At 40.4% G+C, this 27,792-nt stretch overlaps 1 protein-coding gene and 1 long non-coding RNA gene across 2 annotated transcripts in view; one reads left to right on the top strand and one right to left on the bottom strand.

Annotated features, from left to right (window-relative positions):
* Positions 1 to 17,013: 17,013 nt before the first annotated feature.
* On the bottom strand, positions 17,014 to 20,318 carry LOC118226855. The gene is made up of 2 exons (XR_004765109.1): positions 20,226 to 20,318; positions 17,014 to 18,219 (listed from the first exon to the last, which is right to left on the bottom strand). It is a non-coding gene; the product is annotated as an uncharacterized LOC118226855 (long non-coding RNA).
* galnt18b (UDP-N-acetyl-alpha-D-galactosamine:polypeptide N-acetylgalactosaminyltransferase 18b) overlaps positions 20,298 to 27,792 on the top strand; it is a 77,738-nt gene continuing 70,243 nt past the window's right edge. Inside the window, exon 1 of the mRNA XM_035416815.1 lies at positions 20,298 to 20,910. Within this exon, the coding sequence (XP_035272706.1) occupies positions 20,673 to 20,910 (238 nt within the window). The 5' untranslated portion in view covers positions 20,298 to 20,672. The remainder of the gene's footprint in view (positions 20,911 to 27,792) is intronic.

The following is a 27,792-nucleotide window of genomic DNA, read 5'->3' on the forward strand; positions in this document are numbered from 1 at the left end:
CTGCACTCACAACATAAAAAGTATAATTACCTCTCTCAGCTCTGAATGACATCAATCAAAAAGAAAATGGGAAACTGCTTGTTGTGTGCATAACTTTTGAGGGTGTCTGACTGAAATATACATGAAAATGTGCTCGATTCTTACTACTGTTTTCTGCAAATATCTCTTTCATTACAGTACATTACATTTTATTTGGCAAACTCTTTTATCCGAAGCGACGTACAATAAGTGCATAGCGAAGGTCACTGTCACACCTACAAAACACAGGTCCAGTAAGTTGCAATACTCATTAAGTAACAGTTATTCATAGCCATGAACACTTTCAAGCTCTGTGTCCCATATACTGTAGCTCAGAAACAATTTAATCTTAAGGTCCTCTAAAATGAACACCACATGACATAGCACCTACGTACATATCACAAAAATCATTTCTTTATCAAACACTCACTAGAATTCAGAGGCTATTTAATATACTAGTGCAGGGAAAAGTCAAAATTAGATCAAAAATAGATTTTCAGTATAATGTATTCATTTAATAATTACAATGACCAGAATTTTACTAAGCATGTGTAATTAATACAAGGCTTATTTTATCAGAAACAGTTTTCATTGTTAGCACTTAGCTGATTAATAAAATTCATTGATTGTGCAGTTCACTCTCCTCATCTGGTTTCTAGGGTCTAAACTGGTTGCTGATTTTCAGATGAAAATTAAAACCAGCGCAACCTCTGGCTCTCCAGGACCACTTATCTAATATATGTAATTTATGAAATATGGAGTCATAAATATTCATTTCTTTTTGCAGGGGACCACTGGAACTCCTTCTCAGATGCCAGTTTGGAAACCCTGACTGTGGGGTTTCTCAAAGACAATAAAAATGGTCCCTTGAGGCATAAATCCCACAGCACTTGTACCATCTCTGATAGTCTAACATCATGGTTTGTGAATTTAATCTTTCCATCTGGCTTTCTTAGCTCTGTGGTGGTTGCAGACAGCTGGACGATTTAAAAGAAAATCACACTGGGACAAATCTTTTATTGACTTTTTCAACAACTGCTCGCGAATGGGGCTAAAATTCATCCTTTGTGCACTATTAAGGGCTTATCCTAAACTGTACAGCAAGTAAATGTGTCCCATGTTCAGATGTAAAACATTCCCAGCCCTGAAAAAGGTCATTTACCCAGCATGCACCAGACATCAGATATCAGAGGCATGGTGGTGAATGGGGTGAAAAAAGCCAACACTTCATTTTAAAAGAAGGGCAATCTGGAGATCCAGAAAATATGTCTTTGTGGTCAGGAGACACATTCAGAAAGCCTTGAGAGTGAAGTGCATTATTCATCCTTTCTCGCAATCAGTAGGCAGTGTATTGCCAGTGGGTGGGAGGCCAGGATGGGATGGCCATTTCATGAGAACATGTCGCTGAAAGGACTGTGATCTCCTGCCATGGCACTGTCCAGAGCACAAAGGTGGCCAATCATAGGCTGATGGGTTGCTATGGCAATCACCTGATGCATGGTCTAAAAATAAGTGTGCCTGAAAGCTGCAGCGTTGTGTGCCTTTAGGGCTGTCTGTGAAACCTGAGGCAATTAGACAGGCGGAGCGATCGCAGAGCAAACTAATTAAATTCAGGAGGAAAGGTAATGTAACAAGACAAGGTGATAACAGAATGCATGTGAATTCATGTTTCAGCTTTCTTCTATTCTTTTTTGTATTAGTTACTTTACTTTCTTTACTTCCTTACACTCCAACCCATTAGAGAACCATGCTAGCCTATAATCCTGATATTTTGTGGGAAATGTGTGCAGTTTCAATGGCCCCGTCTACCGACACCGTGAATGTTACTTCACACCAGTGCACATTCGGGTCCTGTTCATTAGCAGCTGCATCTCATTACCTCTGGTTAAAATCGTCAGCTGAAAATCTGTTTAAAATGTAAATTTAACAGTGCAGTTTATTGAGCTATGTTGATCGTCTCATAATACCAAAATGTACGCTCAGCTTTAAGAGCTGTAAATTAAACATCTCATATCGAATGTGAATGCTTAATTTCTCAAGATGTAGCAATTGCATGATAAGAACATGTATAGTTTCTTCCAACATGCATCAGGCCCACGAGCGAGTGTTGCTGTTCTACTCAACGGCTGAGTAACAACAAAAGCAAGCACACCCTGCGGCTTTAGATCTGCTTCCACTGTTAAGTCATGATCAGGGCTTTTATATGACATGTTTTTTTTTTTTTTGTGTGTCACTAAGCCCTCGTCTTCCCCTGTTATGGAAGACAGAATGAAGCTCAGATGTTCTAGCTGTCTGAGCGGGCAGCCAGATGGCCACCTACTGGAGGGGAAACAGGAGGCAGCAGGACCCCTCACCTCTGGTGTGACATTTACAACCAAGCTGGACCTGTGCAAATATGACCCGGCCCATTCTGTAATACAGGTAATACAAGAAACACATTACACATACTCTACAAGCAACACGCAGGACATCTTACTGCATTGTGCACCTCTGTAACTCAATCTCTGTCTCATGCCAACTGTTTGCTCTCTGCTATGAAACCTTGTTTGATGTCTGCCACATGCAGGAAACAGTGTGTGTTCCTGACATTAATCGCAAAAATATTATTATCCTCTGGCCTCCATGGTGTATACCAGCGACACACAAAATAAAGAAAAACTTACTTCTGGCCATAATTTCAATTTGACTGAGAGCACCTTCGATAATCACATCACACAATTACTGTGCTGTTGAATCATTGAAAATAATTTTTGTTGCATTTGTACTGGGGATTAAATAATGTTTTCCTTGAATGGGCTTTCCTTCCAATTGATTATTTTATTTTCATGAACAAATGCTTATCTGCTAAAAGCAATTAAATTAATGTGACTAATTAATATAAAAATGGTATAATTAAATATCAATACAGATTTGTCTCTTTGGCTGTTTGTGGCCTGGCGGTGAGTCTGAATTGCTATATTTTTGAATATTGTCGAATATTGCCGAATTCGACCAAACCGCAAAGGTTAGAAAAAAGATATGAGACTAGATTCTTTACCACCTTCTTGCTTACTAGCACTTCATCAAGAGGTAATGGTAGTATTGGCTGTCCTCTCAGCTTTGTTTGAATATAATGCTGAATCTGCGAGCACTTGAAAAAATGAGTTCTTGGTATTCCAAATAGTTTGAAAAGTTGTTTAAAAGATTGTTGAAGGCCCTCATCATTCAGGTTGTATTACTATTTGTAAGCCAAATTTGAGTAGTTCCATCCTTTATGGGCTCTGGTAATAGAGGACTATGATGAAATGGGGTTAGGTCGTACTGTTTATAGTTTGATAACACCCTGTCACTCTCCTGGGGCGACATAGCTCAGGAGGTAAGAGCGATTGTCTGGTAGTCGGAGAGTTGCCGGTTCAAACCCAACCCTGGGCGTGTCGAAGTGTCCTTGAGCAAGACACCTAACCCCTAACTGCTCTGGCAGATGAGAGGCATCAATTGTAAAAGCGCTTTTGATAAAAGTATAAATATATAAATGCAGTCCATTTACCATTTGATATCAATCCAAGTTCTAGAAGTATGTTTTGCCACAGGGCTCCCAGTACGGGTTTGAAAGGACTTGTGTGAGCTAACATAAAGAACTGAGGCTAATGTCACAGGTTCTTCAGTCTGTCTCCAGGAGGGTAACTCAGGAAGATCGGACTGCCAGACCCACGCTACTCTAGTCTGAGGTGCCCAATAGAACAGCTGGAAATTAGGTAGGTCCAAACCCCCCTCTTTTAAAGAGCATTATGAAACTTTAAGTTTAATTTGAAGGGCTTTCTTTATATATATATATATTTAAAGGATCAGTATATAAATTAGGTGACCATGGGGGCCTTCCACATACCTAAATGACTGCAAACAAATATTTATAATAGCATATTGACCTTTACTTTACTATACGTATGTTCTAATATGACAAAGCCTATTTAGAGACTAGTTACTCTGCCCAAAGCTGATCTGCTATGCAGTGTTTCCAGCCCTGCTGGCCAGATCTGCAGTCTAACTGTAGGTCCACTGGATGATTGAATGCATACATTAAATTGGGTGCAGCATCAGTACTTAAGGGCTAAGTGCCTTTGCACACTCATGCTCCTTGTTTCCTTTAAAATTTCCTTTATATATTTCCCACCTCCAAAGCACTTGCGTAAAACCACTTTGTGTCCAACACAGATGAGTGTACTTCAAGTAGAACAGCCAGAGGGATAAAAGCTCATAGATATTTACTACATTTTAATATTCATGCTTCCAGAAATAAAGACCTCAACATATTAAACTGCCTGTACACTGATTATCCCTGAAATGTATGTCAGTGAGAAATAAAGCCAGAATTCTCTGAAAACAGTATATTGCTCTATATGTATAGTACATCATATAAATCATGCATGTGTGCATACACGTGCGTGCACTTACACACACACACGCACGCACACACACACACAGTTACATTAATTTCTTACATGGATAAAGAACCAAGGACGCAGATAAGAACAAATGTCAAATTTGTTTGTCCATTAAGGCATTACAGCTGAAACATGACCACTCTCTGTTGCTGTGCAATCACTTCACAGACTGCAGAACGGTGATTTCTGAGTGCATGGCCTAAATGGATGAGGCTAGGGTGTAGAGCAGCTGCAAAAGGGAGAAATGAAGCACTTAATTGGAAAGACTCTGCTGGTACTACTCCTATAATCAATGTCACATTTTGCCTCATTTCAATTCATATGTCTATTGGGAAAAAATGATACATTTCCCATGTCATTTTATATAAAATACCTTGGAAGTCTGAAGAACTTTTAATGCGGTTTTGTGCACAGAATCATACTCTTTAAAATCCGAGTAATTGTCTCCATTTTATTCAACAACTATAGTATGTTATCTTCATTCAAGTTTCATTTAAATTGTTTGAAGAAACAGTGCCTGCAAAAAGATTCCTCTTCTCCTGTGAACAGCAACAAAAGACAAATACATTAAAATTAAACAAATGATAGACCTCTAAACTTAATAGTGAAGTAAGATTTTCTTTTTTTTGCTTTTGGTGAAGTTAACAAGGCAAATAACATGGTGCTTAGAGGAGGCGGTTACAGTGCTCTTACTGTGTTGCCATGGCCACATGAATAACAGTGACACGTTCCTTCCCCCCTGACAGGAGAAAGAACCTGCACTTTGTGCAGCTGTGCACAGTCAATGCTCATTGACCTTGTTCCATTAGCAGCCTTTCACTGCACTGCAACTCCAAGCAGCCCCCTGGCCGACAGAGTGACCTTTCACCCCTAGGGTGTCAGGCCCAGGGAGATGCACACTGAGCTGTGTGCAAAGCCCTAATGTATGCCCCTTCTTTGATTGGACTTGATTGCCTTAACAACTTAAATAAAATATCTAAATATGATAAAATATTATAATATCACTCTGCATAATAAAAAATAAGCTAAAGCCAAGGCACATTTTCTGTTCTTGTTCTTCTAAAAGCCTGTGATTGGTTGATTGTTTGAAGTGCCTAATATTCTATTAGCTGACGGACGTGATCTTCAGTCTGCAAAAGGAATCTGCAGCAGACAGACATAAATCCTTCAACACATCCTCGTTCTTCCGAGTCAGGACGGGCTAAGTCAGCCTGGGCTGCTCTGACTACTGCTGCGTCAGTGTGCAACCTCTGCCACTCACCCAGGCCTCATTTGTCAACTGATTCACACAAACTTCGCAAACTGTGATTTATCAAATTTTAAACTTGACATGGAAGAATGTGCATCCCTTCACGAACCTTATGAGACTTGTACCTGAAAAGTCGTATGGCAAGCCACAGACATATTTTATTATTTTTGCTAAATCAAATAATAGATGGGTTTTTTTAAAGGATGTAGCTGTACCAACATGTCAACAAGCAGCAGGAAAACAACTCTCAATCATAAACACAAGGATGGATGTCACACTGTCATCAATCTAAATCGTACTCCATTATGTAAAGAAGGATTCACAAAACAGCCATTGCAGTGAGAGTGTAGTGAAGGCATATAATGCATCCGACAAATATTACAAGCATCGGCACAAGAGGATAACCATAATGCAGTAATATGGCGGGCTGCTATGATGTGACAAACACATTCAGTGGACAACAAATTAATAAGGTGTGATGATGTCATCAATTCATCGCTTGTAGTCTAATTCCCATATTATGCAGTCCTAGGGTAAGCAATTAGCAATTATTCAAGTTTTATTTAAATACCCCTAGTTCTATGCTCTTCTGTATGCAACAGGTCAACACTAAAATTTGTAAGGATGTCACACAGACATTTATGTATATGATCAACCAATCAATCAAACTTTATTTATATAGCACCTTTCATACAAGTTAATGCAGTTGAAAGTGCACTCCATACAAATATACACATGATAATAACCCCATTCATTTGGAACTTAAAATAAATAAAATAGTGGAAACGAAAAACATTTCTGTGAAAGCAGTGGGCAGAGGGACATTGTGTTGTGTTGCTCTGTTTTCAAAGGTGTACCATAAATTGCTGAAAAAGAAACTTCTAGGTTCCTGGCTTTGGATTTTCCGCCTGCATAAAGGGAGATGAGCTAATCATCTTAACCAGACAGTGCAGATTAGCAGAACTGAAGATTTACTCCTTTTGCAGGGGAAGCAGAGCTCAGGCTAAGCCACTGAAAAGGTTGGCCCACTTCAGAACAAATCTGAACTAAAATTTCAGAACCTTTGTTCAGCATGAGGACTCTGTATTCAGGCTGCTTCCTCCCTGTATGTATTTGGAATAACACTGAATATTAAACATATTATGAGCAAGACACTACTGAAAACAATGAAGTGATTTCAGTGAGCACCAAAGCTTATAGAATCCTGGGTTATGGCATCAATCCAATTCCAACTATACTTTCAGTATATCTAGATTTATCTTATTGTATAAAGGCCTATGCCACAGGTATACCAAAGCAGCTTCTTGGGATTAAAATTTTTTTAAATTTTTTTGACTGCACTCTAGCATTCACAGGTCTCTCTTGGCACTACCTTCATCATTTTTACACAGACAAGCACAGCTCAATGAGCATGCCATAAGACACTGCTTCCCTTCAATTGCAGTCCACCACCTGAGCTGAGCTGTCACTGTGCTGGAGTGGCACACTTCATGCACAGCCGACACAGGCTGACTGAGGCAGAGGCAGACTATTATTGTTGTCGCCCAACTGACAACAAAAGAGGCACAGCCCAGTTGAGCAAAATCCACCCTCCCTGCTCCCTGGTGTGATGCCAATTATTAAGCACTTCGGAACTGACAGCCACAGCACTGCTACAGTCAGGGTTTGATCAGATCACGGGGAAAAAAAGGTGACACTTTCTCTGAAGCCTATGTCTATAATGCATAATGATGTAGTTATAATGTGTTATAATCTGCCCATAATTCAGTTTAGAGTCATAATCACTCAGAAATACACAATGCTTCATGACAATAATAGCACATTATTAAGCATTTTATAATGACTTATGATGCCTATGTCTAAATGCATTATAGCATACTTATATAATGCATTATAATCTGCTCATAATACTGTACAAAGTTATAAGCACTCATAAATACACATAATGCTTTATGACAATAATAAGAATATATTATAAACCATTTTATAATGACTTAAAAGGTTAGGTAGCATAATATTTGGTAATAATATTTAGACATTTTTTGCCAAGGTGCATTGAAGCTGTTTCAGCGGCTTGTGGTGGGCCAACACCTGACTTAAAGACACTTTATGTTGGTTTTTCCTTTAATTTTTCTTTAATTTGTCATATATATGTATATATATTTCCTTCTCCCTAGGTCACTTTGGTTTTTAAGTTAGATGGAGCATTCTAGCAAATAATATATTGGCAGATTCCCCCATCACACAGGAGATATGCTCCTCTCCCCTCTTGCCTTGCGATTAATTTTCTCATCATGGGGACACTTCTCTTTGCCGTCTCCCTTGCTTCATGGTTTTATCATTTGCAGATGCATCCAACCAGTAGATTGAGGTTTTTCAAAAAAATGAATAAATATAAATACTCTTGGAGGAAAATATTCAGCTTTAATACGGTCCTGCAGTTCTGCATCCCTGACTTGGATCCCAAATCTGGGAGTGATAAAGAGTGTGGCCATCTGAAGTCATTTAGCACCAGGACAAAGGTGTATATCTCTCAGAACATCGGTTTCCAGTTTCATGAAAATCCTGTCTGTTCCGTGAAGTGGAGTGTCATTGACAACTGTCATATGAAACTTTAGGGAAATATCAAAGTGTCGATCTGTTTATTGTAGGATTCTGAATTTAGAAAATAAATGGTCACAGATATCATAAAGATCCTTGAGGGGAGGAGCAGATACAGAGCAGGCCTCAAAATTTAGTATCACCTGCAGCCTCAACAGCTGAGGCTTATTGGTTATCAGCCCAGGTATAGCTCATTGTCTTTAGTATGCATAAACCTGTACATACTCTGTACAAAACCTATACAAAATATAACGTTTTCCGTATTTCTGCCTTCTGGCCAAAACAAGGCTCTGTTCAAGTTCAGAAAAGTGTTGCAACTGTTTTATAAAATGAACCAGTTCTGTACTGAATATCCAGTGTGCTGTTGCTATGGCCACTGAAAGAAGGACTGTGTATGGTGTGACATTGATTCTTCAATATATTTCTCACTGCATCTTATAACACCTGTGCTTATACCATAGCATGCCATTCAAGTCCTCCAAATGGGAGCAAGCAAATCAGACAGTGACCACACCAGTTTAAATGGCTTATTCTTGCTATCTACTGTATATGGTGCTTTAATTGTTCACTCAACATTTTTCCTTGTGGCTATTAGTCTACTGTGTAATTAGGACCCCTGTTTTACCAATTGCATGGCTAAACATTAGAGGAATGATGTAAGAGATGCATGGGAAATTAGGACTATACATTATCGGATATTGGTGACAAAAAGCACATACCCAAAATAAATCCATTGCTGTGCCATTATACCACAGTAATGCAAATGCATTTCAATATTCAAATATAAAGTAGATCTCTGCAAAGGCTGCTGGGAGGCATATAAACTGGGTAAGTAGCAGCAGTGTTCTCCCTAATGACCCATAAAAAGGGAACATACCAGCTGCTTTCTTTCCCTTACTTTTTGAGTTTTCAGCACAGGGGGGAACCTGAGGGCATAATAATCTCTCTCACTCCCTCTCTCACACATGCACAAGAAATGTCAAATGTTATAATATAAGGGGGGAGGGAACTCACCAGGAAACTGGAGGAAAAAGTCACTCTATTTAGTCGCAAGGCATAAGCTGTTCATTATGTTAATTGTGCCTGTAATCTAACTGATACGCAGCTTCATTCTTTTTTGCAAGTTACAAAATGTATCTTGCTAGGCAAAACTAAAACTGGTCCTCTGCTGTACCATGGTACATCATGAGTAATTAACCTCTTCCAAGAGTACTATCTCTCATCAAGCAGACATGACACGGTACATGCACTGTGCTCTGACAATAGTTTGCTTCGACTATTGTCTGCGGATTAAATACCATTTTTCACTTTTTGGGTGAAATTTTCCTTTATCAAACAACGTATAACAACTGTTTTACTTGTTTCCCCCTTCTCACTCTCCCCCCACTGGTTCCCTGGTGCCATGATACACAGGTCCTCAAAGGGGGGCACTCTGCAATGGTCTCCCAGAGGAGACTAAAAAATACTAGTTTTGTCTTTGGAGTACATGATCTTTATAGGACAGTAGGTTAACAGAAGCACTGAAGCTCATAACGCAGAACTCTGCAAACTCTGGTATGATTAAAAGCAGGGGCTGACATTACATCAGGGATCTCAAACTCCAGAGAGGACGACAGCAGTCGATTAAGACACAATGTGCAGGTCAACATCTTATAATAATCAGATATTTTATTTAAATGGAATAAAGCAATGTGGCATGTGCAACTGCAACAGTTTAAATTTTTCATTGAATTCTACACTTCATATTTGTATCTTAATCTGAAACATTTACATTTACTGTGATCAATTTATTTTCTATTTAAATTGCAGTATTGGTGCTTTATACCTTTTGAAAGCTTTCATAGTCATTTTAACATATTTTCAAATGGCTCCTTTTAAAATTTTAATTCTTCAAAATTTCTGCTCACTTTGCTGGATTTTGGTCTAATGAGTGGCAGCTGAACCCAGGCACAACTTGAACAGAAAACACTAGTTGTGTTGTTGTGATGGTTGTTGTCAAAAAAGTATAGTACTAATGGGAAACAAGGAAGTTGTTGTGGTTCAAATATTCAATCCTGGGTTCAGTCTGTAGTTGCTGAATTAAGTTTCTTGCTGTTACCAAATTAAATCTTTTTCCAGTTCCGAGAACATATATTTGTAGGCTACCATGTCTGTGTATGCATGTCAAGATGTGTGTTGTTGCCTGGTTGATGGCCTGTGTCCCCATGGCCAAGGGTCACAGGCCTCAGTGCGGGTACCAAGGGATCACTGAACTGCAGCTATTTAACAGCCTGGTAGTGGGCCTCACACAAGCTGGGACCAGCCCCAAATTACCCAGATGAGTGCAGCCCCTTATCAGTGACCCAGAATGGCAGTAAGGGCCCCTGAAACTTGAGGACAGTGCAGCAGAAGGGATTTATCAGCAGAGCTCCTCCTGATTTTCATTATGGTGGACGTGTCCAAGGCCCTCCCCGTCAGGCCTGCAGCTGCAGAGTCAGTCAGCGGTGACGGTGTGAGGGCTGGAAGGGAGGGCCGATGGGGAATCACAGCACCGAGAAGCAGCACCGCTACGCAGGAGCACAGCTCCGAGCAGCTACCGCTTTTCCTCCATCGCTGCTTGCTCCTGTTTCAACTCCTGCTTCTGCTCTGCTGTCGCCAACTGAAATCTCAACTGTGCTTTTCAATGGCTTCCAGCGAAATATGCTCCAGAGAGCAATACGGCCCAGACACTTTGTCATGTTGAAATTGGTGTGAGCACGTTTCCCTTTTTCAGAGGGGACCAGTTTATTTTGAGAACAGCGTTCTTTGTGCAGCACTCTTAATGAAGTTTGATGTAACTTTTGAAGCAAATAAAAACAGGTTGACACAAGAGGCTGAAACACACACCTAATAACAAGTAGAGCGTTCCATCCACAATTTCATATATGAATATGTGTTTTCCTCCATAAGTCAGCAGTGGAACAATTCAATATCACTGAAGGCATTATTATGTGTCCATGTGTGACGCGTAACCATAGTGCAACTGAGTCAGACTCATTATGTCGATGGGGGAAACAAATTCACTTCAGCAGATGGCATTGGCAAACCGTGTGCTCTGCTATGTGCCCCCAAGGAACAATAACCAAGTCCTGTAAATGAGGAACCTAATCCATGTCTGATCAATATGAAATTGTTCTCGGTGTTGATGTATTTTCAATATTCTTGTTTTTTTTTTTTTTGGATAAATTTTATATAAAAGACTGGATTGAAATTCACTAGTTTTGTGTCATGGAAGATTAAATGTGTTGCAGCGAGATTCGGTATGCTTCTGAATGTAACTTAGCAAATTCATTTGAGCTCTGAATTATTTCAGATGACTTTGTGGTCGGTAAAATGATTGGCTGTGGAAATAGAATATATTTTAAAAATGTCCTCCTTCAGTCTGCTTCATGTGTTGCAAGTATAAGCAGCTCTTGGCATCTTATATCATGAGCAATACTTTTCTGAGAAGCCCTTTGACAGCCTCAATTTCCATACATTACCTTGCACATTTTCTTCTTTCTTCTCTTCTGTGCCATTATAAATGTTTATATCTCTGTTCTTCAATGTATAGTATACTGGGGTCATTTTTTGATGTAATAGCTGTAATATTTTCGCATTGAAAACTAAAACTAATGCTTCATCTGAAAAATATTACAATTTGAATGGCCTATGCCATTAATGTGGGCTGTCTACATTCTTTGTGAAAAGGAGTGTTTTTGTCTCACAGAAAATGTAGTCCATGCCCTGAAGATGAAAACACGGCAATCAGAGGTCAATACGGTGAAGGTTTTAAGATGCCTCCATGTTTTGAGATATTTTTATGGACAATTAGACATTTGTTTTTATTGTCCTCGACCACATAGGAATATACCGCAATGTAACACAATATTTGACAATATGTAATTGAAATATTTTTCTCTGCTCATGGAGAGGTTGGCATAATTGGATTCCTCTGGTGGCCTGTGCTGATTTTTCATCAGGAGTAAACACTCATCCTGGCTTAAAGGGTTTCTCAATTGATACGACAGCTTGATTTAATTAGAACCCTCCAATAAAGGTGGATGAAGTAAAATTATCATCTCTCCACTGATTTAGTGCCGGTCAGCCCCCATGGCCCTCTGCTCATTTGATCAAAACAACAACAATCCACTTAGGAGCAATAAGTAACTCACCCCCAGAGGAGCAATCAACTATAAATCCCCCCAAAACTGAGAAATCAGGGACGCTGCCGTTTCCCCTGACAACAATTCAAATGAATCTGACAAACCACATAAGGGTCTCAATAAATTTATCATACAGTACATATACTTGAAGGCCGAGGGGCTTTGCAACAGCTAATTAGATTAAATCTGACACAACATGCATATTTATTGCATAAAACTTTGCGTATGCATGACTGTGTGTGTGTCTGTGAGTATGTGTGTGTGTGTGTGCGCGCGTGTGTGTGCACGCCCCATAATAATTACATAGCCCAAGCAATATTTGTCTTGTCTTGTGTTTTCCTTTGAAGGCCGGGGTCTGGAATGGAATTGAAATGTCAGAAGCATAATATGCATACAAATGCATGCAATTTCACATATACTGCAAATTAAAAGCAAATCTGGGTATTGTGTTATACAAAGAATATTGCGGCTGTGCTGGAAATAAATCCATTTTGGTCCGTTATCTGTCAGAAAATAAAACATCCGTTGACCATAATGGTCTGTTTTTAATGGCAGTGTTATATCAATGTGTCCTTCCAAGTATTTTATCATCATTTACGTTATGCTATTTAGTGTTACATGGAGCAGCGATTGTGAAATAGCCTGGTCTGGTGATCATAAAGACAAAGTGAAGGTGCCAGAGTGTTGCTTGTTGCCGTGCAAACCACAATCCAACCAGTCTACTGAAGGTACTCTCTGAGTCCAGCCCTGCTTTTACAGGTTTCAGTTAAAAAACAGAACATTTTACATCGCACCTCTACCTTTACTCTCTTTAAAAATAAATGCATAAATGTGGTTTCCTTCCTATACAGCATAAATCCTATTCCATTGAAGCAGATGGACAGGAATATTAGCCATATAATTCAAATAGCTCTATTACTCTATGTAATGTGACATATTTTATACAGTATCAGTGTTAGTGTATTGCTACTGAAAACATATTAGCTATATGATGCAGTTGGTGTTGCTATATGGCAGCTAGCTAGGTGACATGTCTAAATAGCACACATAAGGAAATTTAACTCCACTTGGGAGCAATACATAACTCCCCAGAGCAACTTAGGAGTACGAGAAACACACATGCATTTGCCTGATTAATATGAACAATAGGGCTAGACCTGGCAAACAATATTTCCAGATGACTGAAAACAACATTTCATGAAGAAATGAGCTGGCGAAATGGAAGATGCGCTGAAAAAAGACATTTTTCAACTTTTTTGATGAGGTAATTAGGTGATTCCAATAGTTCATTCAATCTTTGACTTTTATTTTTTACCATGAGAGCAATTAATGATTCACTCCACTATACTCATGGCAAAATGCAGATTGACCCTGATTGCTGGTAAAATGTAGATTTTCTTTCTAAAGTAGCAAATGCATGAGTGAGATCTATGTTGCTCTTCTTATTGTAAGCTTCATAGCCAAGATGGTTGGCTGTTATTTTCCTTTGGCATTTCCATAAGTCTGTGTGTGTGCGTGTGTGTGTGCGTGCGTGCGTGCGTGCGTGCGTGGGAGTGTGTGTGTGTGTTTGTGTGCGCATGCACACATGTGCTTGGCTCCTTCTCCCTCTGATACATTGTTCAGTATGCCGGATCATGACTGCAAACCCATCTCATTGCAAGACACAATGAGGCATGTAGCCATCAGCGCTTTGGCCTTTCAGAAGCTCTGCCCTTATTCCCCACAGCCCACACAGGCATCCTTGCGCTGGGTATCAAGCAGTCCCACGCAGCAGTGAGGTGCTGCCCCGGCTATCTCCGGCTGAGAGGAAATTGTTTTGCCTCCTGAGCCTGACTACAGATACACGCCACGCTATGCTTTATGCATCATTTTTCTAGCTTGTTATGAGTGGCCCTCTAATTTATCGCTCCTGTTCTTCGTAAACTGAAACAAAAGGCATTTCCTGCATCCTAAGAGGCAAGTAGAAGGACCCCGCCATTATGGGCGTGCTATTTTTTCCTGTTAATGAGATGGCTCCTTTGCTTGGAGCGGTAAAACACTGAGAGACTTTGCAATGTTAGAGCCCGTGTCCTGCATGTAGCATCTGAAGCAGGGTGCAGGGGGTTGGGTTGGGGGTGGAATGAATAGGGAGCCGTAGACAGCCTTTATAATTCATTTGATTGGTGAGATGGGGGCACTGCATTATGAACGCTTTGGACGTGTTTTCCCAGTGTACCTTTTCTGGAGAAAGGGGCAGAGTGGAAAAAGGGGGGGCGGAAGCTTCTAGGAAGGCTAATGAAGTAACACGGCTTTTCTCTGCAGTAATGATGTGCTCTTTACATTCATCTGTGAGGACCTGTCATAATTACCTGCATTATCTACTATTGTGCACAAAGACAGGAAGATTTGTGAGAAAAAGAATGAGTTATATTTCTTACCCGATGTAAGAGACCCGATGTTCAAGAGCACAGGTGGCTCTCTTTCAAGCCTATGGCCAGCCAGGGATCGAACAATTGAAAACTGCCGAAATGTATGCAGGGAAGGGACTGGTGAATGTAGCAGACTTCCTGTATGAAATGTCAGAGCTTAGCCTGAGCCTGTTCACTCTGCTGCTTGAGCTCCTGTGTGTCACAGCAGAGGGGTATATTAAACCTCAACAAGCAGAGCTGCATCCCTGGAACATTCTTCTCTAGGTCGTGGTAGTGCTCAAAGTCATTTTTGGGAATGGGTTGCAAGCCGGCACACTCAAACACTCAACTCACGAACAGCCATCCATCCATCTATTTTCTTATACGTCAGGGTCGCAGTGACTCACCAGTAGCATTACTCTTAAAAGACGTCACCCAGCTCAATCTCTTATTGTGCCCGTTGTTTTTTTCGCTTCATGGACAAAGCTCACAACAGCTGAAAAACAGATTTCCCTATGATGGCCATCACCACATCCACTTCCCCGTCACTTTTCCCCTTTCAGAATGTGACACACGTGGAAGCTCCAACAGCAGGACACAAGGCTCAGAGGAGAACATTAATCTCTGCACGAGACAGAAAAACAACTTTGTTGTTTTGTCTTAACTTTGTGCTTAGTGCTATTCACATTTACATGTAGCCATTTTATCGCAAGCGCTCTTATCCTGAGTGATATACAGTACAAGACATTTAAACAGCAAGATGTGAACTAAAGCAATTCCGGTCAAGTACCTAGCTCAAGGGTACAATGCATAGACTGTATAAAGGCAAGGCCATTGAATCTACAACCACAAAGTTAGTGAGTGCGTATAATGAATAATAAATGATGAACAGGAGATTTGAGACAGAGAACAGAGGACATAGGACATGGAATAGGGCATAGGATACAAGGAATTAGGGTATAATGAATAGAGGGACAGGGTATATGGGAAAGAGCACAAGGAATTGGAGGCAGGAGACAGGGGTATAGGGGAGAGGCAGGGAAAATACAAATAAAAATGTGAACGATAACAATTGAACACAAAGACGTGTGGCATAGCATGTATGCATGAACTCCATTGGCTGGTGACATAACAGCACAGACGGTATCCTCCAGGGGACACCCATGAATGAAACTTGTTGAGAGGAGAATCCCAGTTTGTGCGGATTAGCATTGACGTTGCATGGATAATGCTGTGGATTAAGTCTGAAACCTAGCACATCCGCCACAGTACCAGGTTGATTTTATTACAGCAGGCATGAGAATTAGCTCTTTGTTCATCACTGATTTGCCGCACCACAAACCCCCGCCCAACCGAACGCCCTTAATATGGGAAATGGTGTAAGTTACTGGTGCCTCACTGTGACACTTCACTGAATATCTCATCCCATCTCCCGCAACCATCCTTACAGCTCTCACTGAATGGGAAAAAAATCCATTTTCTATTACAAACCGTGCTTCAAAATTAAAGTCTGATCTGACGAATTGATCCGTAACCCATTTGCTTTACAATAACAAAAGAGAAGACTCTGTGGTATTTAGTATTTATAAACCATGTGTGCTGAGGAGTCGCAAGGTTGTGTGTGCTTTTGTGTGTGTGCATGTTTGTGTCAGAATCAATGTCAGGTGCGTTACCCTCTCTTGTTTACCCCTGGATCCTCTCTAGACCCCCCTCCCCCTCCAGCCAGTAGACACCCTAGCACCCCTCCGATTGTGACGTTGTTTATAACGACTGCAGAACTCCAGCGGAGTGCTGGCCCAGATCCAGCACGGAAACATCAAACGTCTTTTCAGCAGGTGAATCGGGCATCACATCTCTCTGTCCTGTAGCCTGCACTTGGAAGGCACGAAGCATAAATCACGCTTTTGGGCAGGAGAAGGTGGGAACGAGGAGCCCAGATCAGGACGGGGAGTGATAGCTCACCAACACCTCGCCGATATGATGCGCTGATGTTAACGTCGTGATTGATATCAGTAATTATGATTCAAAAGGGCTCTTGGCAGGCCTCTGGGTTTGCAAGGAGTGAAACAAATAACCCATGCTGTTCACCTGGAAGGAGAAATTACTCACTCAGTGTGGGAACCAAAAAAAAAAAGGCATTCCTCATACACTACTGAAATCACCGCCCATATCAGTGCTGCTCAAATTTAAGACTTTAATCTGAATCTTAAGAGGTAAATTAATACAGGAAGTCATTACTGTGCTGTTACAGCTGAATAGCAGGGCTTGCAGCTCAGAGATCTTCAGTATTTAATGGAGGGGTCCAGTTCACTGCTCCTCAGCGCTATATGTCTGGAGCAAACGTGTTCCTTAATGAACCATGCAAAGAAACATTTATTATCATCAGTACTTTATGAATCACCAAAATTATGATAGTGTGTAGCATTATTTGTTTATGCTGCACATGAGAGACAAAATCAAATTAAAGTCTCTACTGACGCACATGAAATAATTGTCCTTATATATATTTTTTTTTCAGTAGATTAAATACATTTTCTGCTGACTTTTGTTAAGAATATACAGTAACTCCTTTTGACATCAGAGTTTCTGATCTGACTGGATGCACAACGAGCAAAAGAGGGATTCCACCAAAGCCGTTGGCCGCAGCCCATGTTAAACACAGAATTTCAGACGGGTCCTGGTGTTCAAACTAAAGTGTGAGAAGCACATTCAAATCACGGAGTTGTGCATCACACAGATTTTTTCCCTACATTTTGCAACAGATGCATTTCTTGGCTGTGCTTCATAAGTGATTTTTCATCACTGCCTCTGATATGAATGTCAACCAGACCCCCTTCCCCCATCCCCCATACCTCACTGAATAGGGTGGCCTACTTCCCAACCCCAGTTTGCTCAAGCGAGGATGCTGTTTACAGAAACGTGCAGTCTGCACGTGTGCTGTGCAGTGAAGGTCCCGAGCAAAAAAAAAAAAAACTGCTCTGCATTCAAACCCACAACCAATCAGGTTCGCCCACAGGCAGTCCTGGCATCACAAAAGGTTGTTGTCTGGAAATGATCTTTGGGTCAACTTATGGAAAGTTCAGTGTGCAGCGGTGTTGTTCCTTTCTCCCGGCGATGACACCTGTCACCTGCTCAAGGTGCATGGAAGAGAGAGAGAGAGACAGCTGTGCGCTGGATAAGCGCAGTGAGTCGTCACGGCAACTATACCTTCCTTTCCGTAGGAAAACAGTACAGGATCCACCCCTGCAGCCTGGCGTGAAGTGCCTACTCAACCACCATTGCTTCGCATGCAGAGCCTGACCTTATCCTGCTAATGCACAGAATACCCTGTGGTCATGACGGATAGGCCAATTGCCGCAGCCCGTTCCCTCAACACAAATCTGTGAGAGAAAAGAAGAGCGTGTTAAAGATAGAATCATCGTAACATTACGATGGAGGCCACATGCAAAGAGCTGTAGAACTCATACAATAGCCAGGATCTCCTGATTTCAGTTGACTTCAGTCCAAATAAGACTGATAAAGAAACAGATTTCTCCATTAAATCTCAGTTCAACAAATAATGATCATGCTGCTATTTGCCTTACATTATTCATAGCGATATCAGTCTCTGTGTTTTTATTTTACAACCTCTGATAAAAATGCTAAAAAGGCATAAATGATTACTGTCATAAAGGTGAGGCGAGTTTATAAATAGTTGTCTGGCTTGAACAGCTCTAAGTTACAATCCTTCCTTCGTTTCCAAAAGCAGTTTAAAGGTTTATAGTGCCACATTACCTGCTGTGTGATGAGGAAAGAGCTCCCATGCACACCATGCAATACAAATTTATTATGTAGCTCAAAGCACTCAAATTGAGTAAGTATGAAACCACAGTCAGAAGGAAATATCCTGGGAACACTGAGAACAGTAGGCATTAACAGTAGGAATTAAGGCGTTCCCTTAATTGGTCAGGAGGACACTAAAAAGAGACTGGCTCGCGAGGCTAGGAGGACACTTGCGTAATTTCAATACGTAATGCCTGTAATGTAAATATTAATTTTAAAAATATTATTATGGTGAATTATTAGGTATATTTTCAATATGTGTTACTTTATTTGTACTTTATATCCTGATACAGGATGAGTAGTAAAGAACTGCTTTGACAGGTTCATCCATAGCTTTAAAAATCAGCCCCGTGCATCTAAAATTCCTGTGTCTCTACCATGTGGTTTAAGTAAGTACTGCAGTCCGTTTCCTAGATCTCAAACCGGAAAGTCATACACGAGTTGACGGCACACATTATGAAGGGGAGAAAACATATTGCTAGATTTGGTTCAGTTATTCTATATATATATACACTTCTTAAACCCTTGAAAATGTGGAAACCGTTCCGACTGCGTATTGAGCAGTGTCCCCCCAATGAAGACGTTTAATCAGTCGATTGCATTGCAATACCGTGTTCAGACATTTTACTGCGCAAATGTGACTACGTAGTTTTTTGGAGATATAAAATATACATGGCCTAATTATTGTAGGCTTCCTATTACAATTATATCTTCGTAGTCATGCAACGTATAAAAGCCGTTGTAAATATATAATTGATTGTATTTTTTTAATTGCCGGGCACTCGTTACGACTCTGTACAGTAATTTTTCCGTAAAGCAAAATTATTAACCCTGTGTTTATGCCACTTTGTGTGGTGGACTCGGTAGCCACGACCTTCAACGATGCTCTTCTTGTCTTAGATTAAATGCTAAACGTGGTAGTCAGTCTCTCTCACACCAAGGAGTAACAATAGTAGGCTAGTGTGGCGTTTATAAATTGAAGGGACTGGTCGACAGAATTACAGTTAATATTCAACTGGTCAATACACAGGGTATTTCAATATTTTCCTATACATTAAAGTTGACTTAGAAGCAGTTTCTTGAAAAAGACCCTTTGACGACCATGGATTTAACCAAATACAATGTTATAAGATACTGCAACTGGTATGTAAAAGATACAAATCAACTAATCGACGAATTTGTCCCAATTTTTCCCAAATATAATCTCCATGGTACCACTCAGTATTAGTTTGGAGATATTCACATAAAACCAATACAGACAGCACTCGTTAAAATGTAGGCTAGTTCTGTGAAAGCACTCATTATCTTAAATAGCAGGGGTGTGTATTTTGTAAATACCATACATTTAAAGTTAGTGATGTGCCCGCCGTGATTTGCACTGCAGGATTCACGCGGACTATAGTAGCACACAGCAAACGTGCTCGCAAAAAGCGCGGTCTGAGCCCTTCTGTTTAGTAGAACGTGAACAGAATAAGTTCATCTTCACGATTTAGAAAGCCTTTCAGCAGATATAACTCTATCGAATAATTATTCATATTTCAAAGAGTAAGAGCAGAAAGCCAACCTCCTTTTAATTGGACCGCTATCCAATTGAAGACGAAGCGCGCTGCTCGGCGGTCGCGTCTCATTCGCCATCAATTCTGGAGGGGTGTCCAGGTTTCAGCTCTGTCGAGCTGTCTAATTTTAGCCTGCGTCTTATTGCTTTGGAATGACACGAAAGGAATTCATGAGCTGAAAAGTTATTTCCACGTGCCGCGTTTGGAACTGAACGAATTGCATCCTTTATATCTAACGGGAAATGTAGCCTACCACAGCAAGGTCAGAGATGAACACAAACGGAGACTGTAACCTGGTCGAGACGCCTTTTTAATGCGGGATTCCAATGTGCGGATGCGGGATTTAACCAAGCCACGAAGTAACTTTTAGTTGACACAAGGCTGAACTGAGGTGGATCTGCCGCACTTGTTCTCTGTTGTCTCAAATTCAGAGGGCTATATGGAGGGATGCAGGAATGGCTTGCACCAGGAGAACAAAAACTCTGGTGTCTACATGTGTGATCCTGAGTGGCATGACCAATATCGTGTGTCTGCTGTATGTAGGATGGGTTACTAATTACATCGCGAATGTGTACATCAAAGTTCCAGAACCTGTCCCGGAGAAAAAGTTAGAGGAGGACAACAAGGGGGAAACTTTGAGGATTATAGAAAGACTTGATCGACTCGAGAATGTTGTCAACCAGCACATACAAGGTACAGATTTAATTTTTAATAAATATTTTGTGTAGGGGTTATAGTGTATATTCTGTATTGTTTTCTAAACAATTATAGCTTCGCGCTTATTTAAAAATAGCCACACATGCGTATATTTAGATACGTTATAGGCTACAGCCAGGTTAAATGTCAATTTTTATGCATTTGCGACAGATTCCTAATTTGTGTTCTTTTTGAGGTTAAAATACTTAGTCGCCTGTGCTGATTACTTATAAGGCAATGGTAATGTTGGAATTACGGGAGATACATTTTATGGTCAGTGTTACAGATATTGAGAAAGGCAGCCTCTTGTATGAATCAGTGACTCACTGGGTGCAATATTCCACATGGGCATGTGATTTATCCGGCACCCCATAAATTACACTGCCTGTCGGCTACGTTGACATTTTTCTACAAGAAGCATGCTGGTCTTACATTATTTCCCTTCGCTGGATTTTTCGGAGAAGTGTTTGTGCGCGCAACAATCTCAACATTGTTTGGGAAGAAAAAACATTCAAAATAGAAATACTGCTTTAGGCTTGCTGTCGGAAATTTAATACCCAGAACTCGATCCAATCTCTTCCGCTTGCTCAAGACGTTTCTGAGGTCAAAGCTTTCGCGTGGAGGTTTATGTCTGCCGTTGAAACAACATGGATTTCCGGAAAATTAAACGTCATTAAAACTTAAACCAGGCTTCAGGCGGAATGTACAGTCTGGAACGCTGTCGCTGAATGAAATCAAGCAGGACAAAATGAAATACTAATAAGTCTAACACGGGGCCGTGAAGGCAGAAAAGTACGAGGACGCGTTCCAGAGCGCATGTGTTTGGAATCACTTTGGTCACAGGTTAACAAAAAGGGTTAATGTAATAATAGAGCACGGACGGTCCATTGTAATCATATAACCCGGTTAACACAAAACAACCTGAAGCGAGTGGCAGTAATTTTATTCGAACTCTAAAGAAGATTAAGAAGAAAACGGTTCTAAACTAATACCCCATTTGTGTTATTCCCAAAACATTCCTTTATAAACGGTGGCATGTGTTTGAACTTGCTGTGTTGAGTCAGTTTGAACACAAAATCTGAAGAATGAAAATTACCTCTTTCTGAGACAATGACAGGATTTTCAGAGGATTCTGAGGACTGTGGAGTGGTTGGCTAGGAAAGCTTTTGTATCTAGTATAAATCCTATAGACTGGTACCCCTCCGATTCCAGCCACCTTTCAGTGGCAGTGCTCTGAAAAAAACTACTACCTTCATGTTTATGTGTCATTGCTCTTTGGCATTATACAGAATTGCCAATGTAGGGGCAATGCAGTAACACTAAGGTAAATGCTTTGGTTTTGCACCTTCAGTATTCTGTTATTCACTCCAGACTCCAGTGGCATTCACACAGTTGTAATGAGCTATGTGCAGACAAGCTGTTATCCAAATTAGGTGAGTAAAAAAAAACAGGTGTAGAGTTGGGCACCTAGTGCACTGGCACAGATGTTCTGCAGACATGCGATGGTGCAGGGATAAGAGTCTTACCAATGGTTATAATTTTAGTACTCGGCAGGATACATGTGCAAATGTTCCACTAGAACCAGTAGCCTGCTGTATAATCTCACTTGGTGTGTGAAGTTGTTGACTCACTCTGTGACCTTACAGAGTTTTGGGGGGAAAAAAGAACCCTCTCGGTGCTTTAGGACAGTGAGTCAGAACCCACTGAGAGCTAATGAGAGCAGGTGAGGGGCATCATGGGGTGCGGTACATCCTAAAAATACAAATTATCCTTTATAATTCACTTTCACACTTTCGCGTTCACACCCATCTGGTTAAACACTTCACTTGTTAGATGCACTGTGCTGGTTACAGTATGCATACATTATTTTTTACATATTAACATTTTCTTTTCCTGAGGTACCTAGGTTGTGATTTATAATCTTGCACCCATGATCTATATTTTTATCCTCCTTGGTACTATTAGGGGAACAGCGGGATGGGAAGGATTGTGCCACCTGTGATGTTACGTGCATTTGAGACGTTGTAACAGCTTCGGAGGTGCAGTCCAGCGCCTGATGGCATTAAAATGCAGTTGGCCACTTTGGTGAAACATTTTATTTATAAGCAGTGATAGGTTGTTGGCTTGCGGCTTTGCCGTAGTACATTACATGGCCTCATAGCAGGCTCATTTGTACCTCCATTAGAAGCTGCCCTGAGTTGGAGTGCTGACCTGTGCCTTCATCTGGCCATAGTGTCACTTAAATAAAATACAAATTTGCTAAATGCTGCCGTTTAGGCACTGTAATAAAATTCTCTGCAGTAAGAAAACTGGTCACAGGATTCTCTGTATTTGAGCACTTTACATGTGAAAATGATTGTTTTCATGCGCATGATCATCACTGTGATTGCATACTGCAATTGACTTGTTATCCCCTAGTCCAATATTAGATAAAGCAGAGGACATTTTTTTAAACTGAAATATTTATCTTTGTGAATATGCAGTATATTTTTTAAATCAGTTTGTTAGCACACTATTTTCTTGCATCGCAAAATAGAGCCTTGATCAGCAATAATAGCAATTATTTTTAATGTTTGTTTTTACTACATTCACTTTGTTTACAGTATTATTGTTAAAATATGTTGTTCTGTTACCACTGAATGCAACAGTTTCAACAGTATCATATAGTGTTACAGTGTGTAGTACATTCATATTGGCATATTTAAATAACGTCTTAAAATAGCACTCACGTCATCTCCCACGTCACATAACACAGCAACACTGTGATCATATTTAATACTGTTTCGGAGACAGGTTGAGACTCTGAAAGGACCCAGAATATCAATAAACACAACAGAATATACAGTGCCCCGGAGTTAGACTTTTCATGCATCTCTGTTGCTTTTGTCATTGTGCACTTTGTATTGGCTCGTTCCTTTGCAGTGATGCACTATTTTCCCCTGTTTCTGAAAGCAGTACATTTCTGCCAGCATTTTCTACATTTTGCCTAGTAATTCATTTATATTGTGCATTTCCCATATTCGAGGAAGAAAATTTTTTTTTTTGCCAATGCGTTATTATTCTGGAGAAGTGATGTGTGTGTGTGTGTGAGAGAGAGAGGGGAGGATAGAGAGAGAGGGAGAGAGAAAAAGAGAGAGTGAGATTCTGTCTGGATAAGGAACCTTTCAACAATATTGGCCCAAAACTTATACACACTGATTCACGTGCACATGCACACACCTGTTGACACACTGGCAGATATGCACACATCTCTATACAGTGACGTACAATAAAATAAAATAAAAATTTCAATTCCCATACATGTTACATGGATTATAGAATAGATTAATCAATCAGTTTACAAAGGCAGTTTAAAACTCTTTTAGGGATATAAAAGCACTGCCTCTTCCAGATTGAGAGGCTGCCAACAATGCCTGAAACAGGACAGTACCAAGCTAATTGCTATATATTTTGAGAGGCATGCAGATTACAATCCCCTAACTACTGGTCTGTGTACATGTTTTCGACTTTCAAAAATTAACTATTGGCACTTGGAGTGAAAATTATCTGTTGTTTTGCCAAAGCTTTATAATTCAAGTTTTGTAAGATCACTTCCATTATGAACACTTCCCCATGGTTTCCATCAAAAGCAACAGCATCAGGTGTATTGCCAATGGTGTTAGAAAATACATTGATATTATCACAATGGTTGAACAAAAGTGACATGAGTGTCTGAGTAAATTACTGTTGACTTACCAAAGACATGCAATTTAGTTCGCAAATATATCAACAATGTAATCATGACTAAAGATGCACAGCTGTTAATGTGCATGGCGTCCATTGACGATATGGCACATTGATTCCATTACTTGCTTATTGGAGTGCACGATACAGTATGGCTCACAGTTTCCTGGGTACCCAAAGGAGAGATTGTCTTTTGTGGGGAAAACCAGAAAATGTGCTTTTACTGTGAAGCTGAGAATGTCCTCACCAATGTCAGTACCGCTGAGAATGGAATATGACACAGAGTGGTCTGAAAACGTAAGATGTGCTGGTTTCCCATTAAATCAGTCCAATGTCGTTGTTTCTGATTTTGTTCCAGGTTAATTTCTCTCAGAGTTTGTCTCAGCTGGACTTTGGCCCGGTACCACAAGGTCTGGTCATACACCAAACCCACCTGTTTGGTGTCAAGCTTAGAGTTGGGTTTCTTTTTTAAAAACTCTCACGCATACACACACACACATGGGTACACACACCTCCCTGTGTGAGGGTTATCTTATTGCACTACTGTGTCTGTGGAGAATAGCTAAATGAACTCATTACAGAAGAATGTGCATTTTACCTCAGATTTGACTTAATTGGCAGTTGCAAAGCCCCTCGGTCTTCATATATGCATGATAAATTTATTGAGATCCCTGTGCGGTTTGTCAGATTCATTCGAATTGTTGTCGGGGGAAACGGCAGTGTCCCTCTGGCTGATTTCTCCTTTTTCGGGAGATTTATAGTTGAGTGCTCCTCTGGGGGCGAGTTACTTATTGCTCCTAAGTGGATTGTTGTTGTTTTGATTGAATGAGCAGAGGGCCATGGGGGCTGACCAGCACTAAATCAGTGGAGAGATGATAATTTTACTTTATCCACCGTTATATTAAGAGCGTTCTAATTAAATCAAGCTGTCGTATCAATTGAGAAACCCTTTGAGCCAGGATGAGTGTTTACTTCTGATGAAAAATCAGCACAGGCCACCGGAGGAATCCAATTATGCCAACCTCTACACAGGGAGAGAGAAAATCTAAAATTATAGGTAGTTGCTGAATCCACCAGTGCCAGGAACAAGAAAACCAGCAGGAATCCACCAGGAACAAGAGAAATAAGTAACGTGTTACTATTCCAACATTTTTTTTAAAGCTTCACTTTATAAATAACAAATAAATTTGGCACCCAACATAGAGAGTGTAAACCTCGGTTCTCCTCTCCAGCTCCTTCTTTTCACAGCATGGCTAAGCTTACACTTGAGCTTATCACAGAGTGGAGTCAGAGGAAGACCTTTCATGTGCAGCTTTGACTGCAGTCAATGGGTGCCAGATCAGCGAACCTATTTGACTGGACCCAACCGCATGCCAATTGCTATATTCTATCCCATGCTGCGCTGGCTGGGTTTGATCCGAGACCTCGAGGCTCATCCATGCCCCGCAGTTTGGCGCCTCAACCTAATGAGCCATCCAGCAGCCCAGTGGTTCTGCGTGTATCTGCTTTTGTGTGTGTGATGAAAAGACTTGCATTTTTGAAGCATGCCACAAGAAAAGAAAAGAAGTTTCTCCGGTGAACCATTGCTTCATAACAGCCTGGTCTCGAGCCCAGGTGCAGTGTGGACTATACAGTATACACAGGCTTTTTGATCTAAATCTGGTACGTTTCATCTGGGAAGAGGTTGTTTGTCACACACATGCTCTTTGGTAGTCATTGCAGTAGAGGCTTTCATCGCTTGCTTTCCAGGGATCAGCTCCCTTTCCAAGGCATGCCTGGTCTTGCTGCGAGTTGAAAAGCAAATGTTAGTGAACATGGTGGGGTGCAGTTGGAGCACAGTTTTTATGGCAATCACTGAGGTATTTTTAACAGTCGTACTCTTGGTACAGTGTCCTCCCACTTTTCCATTATTAAAAGGCCCCGATTTCATATTTTATAAAATCATCTTCATTTTAAAGCACTTCTGTGCTACATCCACCAACACTAGAATCATTTTAAATGAGAAAACTGCTAAGGCACATGTTTTGGAAATGAATTCCCAATTAAACAAGCTAAGTAAAGCAAACTAACCACCCTCCTTACAAAGATTTCCACATAGCATCACTTTGTTAGTATTATTGAACATGCTCTCTGTGGCGCAAATATATTTGCAACTCTCTGCTGTGTTTATGTTGCCTGCCAGGCAATCAGCCATTCAGAAATCCCCTCACTGGGTCAGGGAGAGTTATGGCTTTTTCACATGGCCAGTTTAGCCATAGTTTTAGTGATGGCGTAGGCTATGTGCTTCCAGTAATATTGTGATGATATCAATATCATGTGGTCACCAGGATTCTGTGATCATCACTTTCCAGATCACAACAACCAATATCTCAGCTGAAAGTAATTAGGCCAGCTGCCATGCAGTAAATAAGTGACAGGAATTGTGATTCCATTTCTAAATGGATTTATATTTTGCACATTTCCACCAAGAAAAATTTAATTCAGTCTCCAAATCTGAATTGTTCAATTATACCAACATACTACCAAGAGGGAGGTGAGCAAAATGTCATGTACTGGTATTTAAGCTGGAGTATGTAGACAGGTAATTACACTCACAAGACAGGCTTTTTAGATGGTGGACATCTGTAATTTTGAGTTTCCTTCCTCCCTCTAATTGACTGGAGTATTATTTATTCCAAACAGCTTCATGTCAGCTTAGATGTTCTTCCACTGAAAACTACTGGCTAGCCAGCACATGTTCATTTATGAAAAACACGGCCTAAGTAGTAGATATTAATTAATTAGTATAGTTAGTATAGTTACTTGGTTTCTATGAAGGCTCATTGTAGATCACTTAAAACCTGTGTGCCTGGAGGCTGGAATGAACTGGACAGAAAGACACAATATGTAAACTAAATTAAGTTGGCCCCAGGTATTTAGACCTCAGTTAATTTATGACTCTTCAGGGGACTCAGGTTCTTTAAATAGTCCCTTCAGGGAAAGTAGGATACCTCTTTTGGATTTAAAAAAAGTATTTTTACTTTTTGTCAACATGGATTTTTGTCCATTGTATGAGTTTTACTTGTCTACTTTTGCCAAAAAGGCCAAAAAGTTTCAGCCTGCAAGTTTTCCATTCAAAGATGCAAGCTTTGATTCAGTATTGGCATTTTTGACTTA

Source organism: Anguilla anguilla, chromosome 5 (assembly GCF_013347855.1).
Source record: "Anguilla anguilla isolate fAngAng1 chromosome 5, fAngAng1.pri, whole genome shotgun sequence".
Taxonomy (NCBI): domain Eukaryota; kingdom Metazoa; phylum Chordata; class Actinopteri; order Anguilliformes; family Anguillidae; genus Anguilla; species Anguilla anguilla.